Source organism: Sardina pilchardus, chromosome 23 (assembly GCF_963854185.1).
Source record: "Sardina pilchardus chromosome 23, fSarPil1.1, whole genome shotgun sequence".
Taxonomy (NCBI): domain Eukaryota; kingdom Metazoa; phylum Chordata; class Actinopteri; order Clupeiformes; family Clupeidae; genus Sardina; species Sardina pilchardus.
In genome coordinates, this window is record NC_085016.1 from 23895429 (window position 1) to 23904423 (window position 8995).

The following is an 8995-nucleotide window of genomic DNA, read 5'->3' on the forward strand; positions in this document are numbered from 1 at the left end:
ACATGAGTAATAATGCACTATGTTTTTGATCCGTCGCTCTCGTGTGAGAGACCACTGTGTATCCCGTTGTTCAATTCTTAGTTTGGCTATGATTCTTAGGCCTGCTTTGTGATGGCTTCTGATGAGCCTGCTGTCTGTTGCTGAGTTCTGTTGTGTGTCAGTCATTTCTAATGTCTCTGTGTGTTAGGTCAGATACCTGTAGTGTGCGTGTGATTTTTTTTTATTTCTGTCGCGTGTGTGTGGTTTTTGATATCTGTTGAGAGTGTGTGTGTGTGTGTGTCTGAGTATGTGTGTGATTTCTAATTTCTGTAGTGTGTGTGTGATGTCTGATGTTCTGTAGTGTGTGTGTGTGTGTGTGTGTGTGTGTGTGTGTGTGATTTCTGATATTCCATGTAACTGATCTGTGCGTGTGTGTTTGTGTGTGTGATTTCTGATGTTCCATGTAACTGATTCTGTAGTGTGTGTGTGTCTGTGTGTCTGTGTGTTAGGTTAGATTCCTGTAGTGTGTGTGTGTGTGTGTGTGTGTGTGTGTGTGAGTGATTTTTAATAGTGTGTGTGTGATTTCTGTAGCGTGTGGGTGTGATGTCCGATGTTCTGTAGTGTGTGTGTGTGTGTGTGTGTGTGTGTGTGACTTCTGTTGTTCCATGTAGCTGATCTGTGCTGTTGTCTGTGATTGACAGGTGCGGCGGTGACGTTCCGCGGCATCGGCATGGCCTCCCTGGTCATCCTGATCATCTTCTCCCTCATCCAGTGCCTGATGGACAAGGATGAGCGCAGAGGCGACAGCAGCAGCCGGGGGAAGGTACAGTACGCTCAGGCCAATCCAAACCTTTTATTCGTCTGTGGTTCCTCGCTGGTGGAGCGCACTACCAGCTCCTACTAGAGCAGGGACATCCCTCTCCATCTTCAAACATCTCCTCTCACAGCACTACTGACTGCTAGTCTTGCTGATCCTAGACTTACTGTAGAACCTGACTATAACTGCCATTTGGCTTTTTAAAAACAGATCAACTCACTGATGCACTCATTCTTATTGCACTCTACCTTTTTTTTTAATTTTTCCTAGAATTGTTGTGAGAATATATAGCCTATATATGTCTAAATATACACGCTAAAGCTGTAGGGGAAGCTCTGCAGAGAAATATGCAAGCATAAAACGAGCGAAAACGAAAAGCGAAACCGGAGATGAAATCGCCAATCCTGCATAGTCTCTCTTTAAACTCACCATGTTGTAAGTCGCTTTGGCTAAAAAAGCGTCAGCCAAATGTGATGTAATGTACATTGTAATGTAATGTACAGACTGTTCTTAATGTTCTGTATTTTTATTATTTTTATGTTATTACCTCCACCAAAGAGGTTATGTTTTCATCTGGGTTTTCTTTGTCTGTCTGTCTGTTTGTCTGTCTGTTTGTTAGCAAGATAACTCAAAAAGTAATGGATGGATTTCGATGAATTTTCAGGGAAGAAAATGACTCAATCTTCTCAAGGAAGACACGATTACATTTTGGGAGTGATCCGTATCACCGTCGGGATTCCATATAATAGGCGTTTATGTTTTTCGCTTAGCAGTGTAATGGCACGGTATGGCCACGCGGTGGCGATCTGAATAATTTAGGTTCAAATGAATGAGACACTAGGAAGAACAATATAGGCAGAGGTCTGCACTCTCTGAGTGCTTTTCTAGTTTGTTGAGTGTTGTACTTTGAGAGCAAAGATTGACCAAAGGCAAATTGCATGTTTGTTAACGCTCCTTGTTTGTTTACTCAAACCAGCTGATTCTTACTCATTCTGATTCTGATTCTGTAATGGAAGGACCGCATGCTGGCCGAGAACATTCCGGTGCCGTCCAGCCCCGTGCCCATCGCCACCATCGACCTGGCGCAGGACCGCTCCGACGCGGAGACCCCTCGCCCGGAGCCCAGGCTGCCCGCGCAGAAGACGCGGCACCAGGAGGAGCAGGAGGACGTCACCAAGCCCGCCTGGGTCATCGCCGGGTCACCGTGGGTCAGCATGGCCTTCGCCATCTACCAGATACGGGAGTTCATAGCCATGAGGAAGAGGAACCCGCCCGTAGAGACACAGCCACTGCAGGTAGAGTGTGTGTGTGTGTGAGTGTGTAAGTGTGTGTGGGGGCGGGGGGGTCATGAGGAGGTGTGTGTGAGAGAAGGAGGAAGAGGGGGATGAGGGGAATGAGAAAGGATGGGGGTGAGAGATACCTTATGGCAGGAGGAAGAGAGGAGAAAAATGAAAGCAAGAATAGCTAAATAGACAGAAAACAGGGGGAGGATTTAAGGAAATTAATTCAAGACCAACAGCAAGACAAAATGAGACAGAGAGAAAGACCAATTACTTTGACTAACTCAAACTATTTCTATCAATCCTTATTTAGAACAAACTGGTTTAAAATGTACCGCAGATCAGAGCCAGATTAGGGTCAAATCCTCTTCTGACATCCAAGCAATCCTTGTAGTCCGTGAGCGCGTTTACATGCACACTTAAAAACTGATTATTATCAGGGGTTTGTAGTTATCTGGTAGTTCATCAACAGAATAAACCGATATTCATTATCGGTTTGCTGCCGTTATCGGTTTATGAAAAAGCTTTTTAACACTGTTAACACAGGTTTCTGTCAATATTTTGATTTCTTTGAGACTTGTATACACCTTAAACGGAATATTCCAGTTACCCGATCATTGCCAGTAATCGTTTTTTTAGTGTGCATGTAAACACACTCCGTGTTTAGGGTTCATCTGTCCTCTGTTCTGTTCTGTTTGCGTAGTGTACATAGTTACTATACTTAGTGTACATACTCTGTAGTAGACTCTACTTTTCTCATATTTCAAGTGTTGGTTTGACTTATTTGGGGTTCTAATGACATCTTCTCATTCCATGCTTCCCTAACCGCGTGTGAAGAGAGGTGAGATCTTGGGACCTTTTCATGTTTAAGTTCCTGCACCACCGCCGTCTCCCAGCAGTGTGTGTGTGTGCTGTGTGCTGTGTGTGCACTCTGATACTGTCCGTTGCTTTAATGGTCTTTATTGAGGATCTCCTTAGTTACTGAAAATTACTTAAATATACATGAAACCATTCAACCATTCAACCACTAGGTGTCAGTAGTTTAGTCACTGTAGCTGGTCAAAGTGTAAAGAAGTAGTCCAATACTCGTTGATCTGGTCTGGTATATGGATCTGCAGAGGTGGTTCAGAAAGAGAGAAATTAGCAGCCATGTAGATCAGATCATTAATCATATCACCTGTGTTAAATGTGAAGTATATTTGCTATATGTAAGGGATAATGGTTTATCTATGTAATGGATAACGGTATATATGTATAAGGGATAACGGTATGTATATGTAAAAGATAACGGTCGCCAAGGTGTCCCGGTATGCACCATTCTTTCTCTCGTCCGCTCGTTAAACGGCTCCGTCCACCCTAATGTGCCAGAGTCTTTTTAACTTCTGAACCATTGTGTTACATGTAGTTTCCTCATAGGTGCAATAATCGTAGCAAAGTCCGCAAACACAAAGTGTCACGACACCCTGTGGGTTAAGCAAGTTCATACTAGTGTTAACGGCTCAGTTTACATCGGCATAAATTATTTTAAGTAATAAAAGAAGCGTTAATATTGATAGAGATCCTTGATGAAAAGCCAGAATATTTCGTATCGCTCCCATGTATGATCTATACATGAACTGCATGTCAGCATCAGTGGTGGTGGGTAGTGTGTTTATGTTTGCTTGTAAATTATTTGTTTGTTTGTTTGTTTGCTTGTAGATTAGATGTTTGTTTGTTTGTCTGTGTGTTTGTTTGACAATGAGGTCACTTTCAAATATCAATATATGTGCTGAACAAATATAAAGATTAATTCACATCCAATTTTTATGACTTGAAGGAAAAGATCTAAGATTATGCACGCAAAATTTGTTCTCAAATGAACGTGGAAAAATAAATCAGTATTGTTGATTAGTTCAATTTCACTTTATAGTGTATAGTGTACAATATGAAGCCTGAAGACCACTCAGTAATTTGTGTGTTTGTGTATGTTTGTGTGTATGTGCGTGTTCTTGCGTGTGTGTGTGTCTGTGTCTGTCTTCTTATGTGTGTGTGTGTGTGTGTGTATATGTGTGTTGTTTTGTAGGATACACTTGAGGAGCGCCCAGGCTCTGCCTCTGAGGTCTCTGAGGAGACGTTGGAAGCGGGCGCAGGGGAACCCCAGAGGCCTCCGCAGCAGGGCCCGGCGCCCGGGGGGCCCGTCCACAAAACCCCAGGGGTCCCCCAAGAGCCTGCCCCCGAGCCCCAGCCGGACCCTGCCCTGGACCAGCCCCAACCTGTAGAGCATCCTGCCCCTCTACCGGGCATTTATGAGCCCTCCTCCTCTCCCACCCTCGTCCTGCCCTACTCCCATGCTCAGTGAAGGGCGACTACGATGGCAGTGGACCAATGGTAGAGGCCCGTGCCTACAGTAGCAAGCAGCCATCTTGAGTAGTTTCATACCCAAAACCCACCAGCACGAGTTTGTGCCACTTTGAATGAAAGAGTCACCTTTAACCTTTATCTTTTAGTACACAAGATGTGCTTCTCAACATGCCTCCTCGATCCTCGATGCTCGATCCTCGAGGGGCGTTCCCACTGATCTATAACACTGGATAGACTATCCCATTGTTTTCGCCCCATCATTCTTTATGTAGATCAGTGAGGATCGAGGCCCGAGGAGCGAGGGAGGACGTATAAAAGCTCAAATGAGAGGCACCCAAGGACCTCCTGAAGACGTGGGGGGTTTGACCCTGGGCTGTGCCCGGGGTTTGCACTTGAACTCTGACCTTTGACCTCATTGAGGAGGAGGTTGCTGTAAGTGGAGCTGAGCGCTAACTCTGCTCCTCTGGCTGACCAACACTGTAATATCATCTGATGCTGGAGTCTCGGTTCATTTGGGAGCTATGTTTGGTTTTGAGTCTTTTTTATGTATATAAAAAGGTTTGACCTTTAGTCTGGATATGTCTGGAGTTGGAAGACATTTTAACCACAGCTTCCTCTTTCTGACCTCATGAAAGACATCTTAGTGGACATGACCCAGTGGCATGAATGGTTCCTATGTGTTTTTGTACAGTCTGTGTTATGCTTTGACGTTGTGGAAAAGATTTTTACTGATGACTAATTTATCAATGCTAACTGTCACATGTCTCAGTTACGCTGCAATTGAGGATTTTATCACAAAAAAGTTAAAGAGTTAGTGCTGTAATGTTTGTTTATTTGTTTGCAATGCAATATCAGGGTGAAATTAAAAAAAAGAAACAAAGAAAGAAAAGGAAAAAAGAAGAAAGACAGTGAAAGACAATCGTCACAATTAGCGGACTGAACTCCCATTTTTGACCACAAGGGGGCAGCAGATCTTTGGTCTCAATGCCCAAGGTGCTTTTTCACACATTTTAATTTCAGTGGAGAAAATGTGCCTGTAGCTAACAAGGCAGAGTGTTTAATATGTCTTGTTTTTTAAATCATTTTGATAAGTCGGGTTTAATGTCGGTTAGAATAGAATCGTAGAAAAAGAAAATTACAGTACAGAGCATTTTATAAAAACAACAGATGTGCGTAAAATTGTACTCCTTTTTATGGGAGTACAGCGTCTGTGTGTCAGATTAATTAGGAGAAAGTTCCTGAGAGTCTGTTCCCTGATCCTTGCTGTAGAGTGTGTGTGTGTGTGTGTGTGTGTGTGTGTGTGTGTGCGTGCTTGCGTGGGTGGGTACTGTTATGGTGTCTGCATGCATCCCACATGCATGCATCCCTTCCCACTTGTGTGTCAGGGTCATGGGGTGAGGGTGTGCTCGCCTCTGATTGGCTGAGTGGGAGGACAGACAGGGAGCGTTCCCGTGGAAACCAGACCATAATACTGCACCATTTCCCTTCTGAAACAGACACTCCGTCTGATGTCAATGTAAATAACTCTATATCCATCCTTGAGCTGCAACAAGGGAGGAAATGTATCTGTGTGTGTGTGTGTGTGTGTGTGTGTGTGTGTGTGAGAGAGAGAGAGAGAGAGAGAGAGAGATAGAGAGAGAGAGAGAGAGAGAGAGAGAGAGAGAGAGAGAGAGAGAGAGAGAGAGAGAGAGAGAGAGAGAGAGAGAGAGAGAGAGAGAGAGAGAGAGAGAGAGAGAGAGAGAGAGAGAGAGATGAGAGACTCCCAAAGGGCTTTGTCTTAAATACAGAAATCAATGTTCTGTACAGATATCTTGGTCAGGATTCTCTACCAAGGGCCTGTATATTGCACTGTGTGCTTGCAGTTATCTCACTGTACATCTCTCAAAAAGTACTGTCCTTATTATGTTATGTTATTTTATTTGTATAATGAAGCTGTTCCTTAATGAAGGCCTTAATATGTATGTGTGTGTGTGTGTGTGTGTGTGTGTGTGTGTGTGTGTGTGTGTGTCTGGGCAGCAGTGGCACATGTGAGTCATGTGTTTGTTGAAATGCGCTGATATGTTCGGTCCCTTCGACCGCATCACCTATGTCACGACAGGGTAGGGGTGACCGAGCGTGTTGTTGAGTCATCTGAACGCGGACACAACTGCTGCACATGCTCAGTTGGTTCACCGCGGCCCCCCAGATATGGAATCAGACATGTGCCAGGGCAGGACAAACATCACACACCTCCAGTGATGACCATTATACCCATAGAGAGGCTCATTTGAAAAAGAAAAAATCAGATTCATTGCGTTTGAATGTATGAAGTTTACAGTTCTGTGTCTCCAAGGATGTACATATACGGTATATATTTAAAAGATTTCTGAAAGCCAAGAAAAGTTAATTTATTGTGTACGTTTGGTTTGATTTGGTTTGGCCTGGAGCCCTGGACACAGAGGGCAGTCCTAAAGGTCAGGGGTCAGGATAGACTAGACAAAGTCGCAATTCTATTCGTTGATTCGTTCTTACGTTTATTTATTCATTTGTTTGTTGAGTTAGGAAGACATGTCATCACTCCTTCGCAGCGTACAGCCTGATCCTCTTTTAAAACACGCACACACACACACACAGCCTGGTCTTCCTTTAAATCACGCACACACACACACACACACACACACACACACACACACAGCCTGATCTTCCTTTAAAACAAGTAAAAGCACCAGAGGTGAAGAGTAACAGTAAAGAGAAGTTCTGGGAGTATCGACGCCGGGCCTCGTGTGTTCTGTGGCCTGGCGGTGACGCATGAGCTATCAGGTGTGAGTGAGTAACCCAACACAACGGCTCTTCTCAAACGCAAGCAGGGTCAGGGGTGGAAAAATAGTTCATCGGTTGGCTTTTGTGGTCGTGGCTCTCGACTCGTTTCCACTCAGGCCTCTTTAGCAGGAACCTCGGCGGCATCAGCGAGACACTTTCCTAACAGTGAAACGATGATGAATGCTTGGGCTAATGCAGCTCTGTGACGCCAAGAGTCCCATTATTATATTCACCCTGGTCTCGCGTGGATTGTGGCTCTTGCTGGAGTTATGCTTGTGCAACGCCTTTGTCTTTGAGATTGTGTGGTCTCTGTGTGTTGTAAACTGACCGCCTTTAAATTATGAATATTGCTGTTGTAACCAATCAAATTAAAGATTATGTCAATTCAATCCTTTCACTGTGCTGACAAGTGTATTGTTTTATATTATTGCTTCTCTATTCCATTACTTCAGTTTATTTTCAGCTTTCATTTTGTATTTGTCTTTCATTTTAAGTATACAGTTTGTCTGTCTCCTTTGCACAGAAAGAACAGTAAGAACGACGTAAGATCGTCCACTGGTGTCAGGTGTGCAATAAGCAGCTTTGCTTTAAAAGAAAAAAAGAAACAAGAACAGACGAAAAGCCACAACAGAAGTAACACGTTTCACACAAAATGGCTAATGCAAACCACCTCCTACAGATTCACTCTCAACTAGTGAAAATGTGCATAGTCAACTTTTGACACACTTTTCCTTTGTGTCTGTGAAAGAAGGTGATTTTCTTAATGATGTTTTGGGTGTGTGCTATCCTGCTGTCATCCATTTAATCCTGTTTAATCTTTAGTCTTTAGGCTCTCTTTCAGGGCCATTTTGCCTATCGCAGCCCAACGTTTCTCACCCGTTTGATAGCATGAACCGAAGGCCCTTTGTACACAGTTGTAGCAGGAACAGGGAGTGGATTTCTGCTCGAAAAATCCTTCCCAAAACAATTATTTCCCCTAAGGGCAGGGCCGCCTACCGCAGTTGGAGATTTTGTAATTATTTGATATCATTTATGCAGGTTCTTTGGATCTGGCTATGGATTTGAACGATATGGGCAAATAAGTTTGGCAATTGGCTCGGGTTATTATCACACCTTCTGTGATTGCCGTATAGACAAATATGGGCAATTTCTCAATACATAGATGAAGCCGGGTGCTTGACTAAAAGCTTTTTCAATGGAGATTTCCGTTGAAGTTTTCTTTTAGTCTAGCACTAGTCTTAATCCCTGTATCCTAATGGGAGGCTGGCCCAGTAATGTTCCAGTGCATCACCTGTGTCTAGAATGTTCTAGAACGTTCTAAAGAATATCCAAGCTCCGCAGCGTTCTATTCTTCCATGGAAGAATGTTCTTTGTTAAAGATTGTGTTCTTTAAACAGAATTTTCCAAACTCTGGAGCTGAGGGGTTGATGTTGAAATATCAAGCCTGACGTTCCAGCCATTATCAGACTCATCGGTTTGACAACGCCCGTGATGGATCTGCGTGTGGTCCACTGGACCGAAGACCTGTGGAATGCGAGGCTAGCGGCTGACCGGAGGGCGCGAGGGAGGGAGAACAGGGAGAAGCTTTATGCCCCGCGCCCGATCAATGGGCCTCTTACATGACGCCCACACAGCCAGGCTCCGCGTGGGCGACCTCATGCCCACCCACCTGGGAGCTCTGGCCCAGAGAGGGCACCCGCAGCTGGGATACGCGCGGCCCCGGCCAGCCTCTCTGGGGACTGGTGCTCAGCGTGCACGCATGCGCCTATGCACACACACA

At 44.4% G+C, this 8995-nt stretch overlaps 1 protein-coding gene across 3 annotated transcripts in view; it reads left to right on the forward strand.

Moving 5' to 3' along the window:
• LOC134070891 (major facilitator superfamily domain-containing protein 6-A-like) overlaps positions 1 to 7609 on the forward strand; it is a 19929-nt gene extending 12320 nt beyond the window's left edge. For 2 of the 3 annotated variants that reach the window (XM_062527395.1, XM_062527393.1), the window contains exons 5-7: positions 681 to 802; positions 1813 to 2091; positions 4139 to 7609. In XM_062527395.1, coding sequence (XP_062383379.1) covers positions 681 to 802; positions 1813 to 2091; positions 4139 to 4414 — 677 coding nt within the window. In that variant the 3' untranslated portion in view covers positions 4415 to 7609. Of the gene's footprint in view, positions 1 to 680; positions 803 to 1812; positions 2092 to 2913 lie in introns of all 3 variants that reach the window. The other variant, XM_062527396.1, reaches the window with a different exon arrangement.
• Positions 7610 to 8995: the final 1386 nt, after the last annotated feature.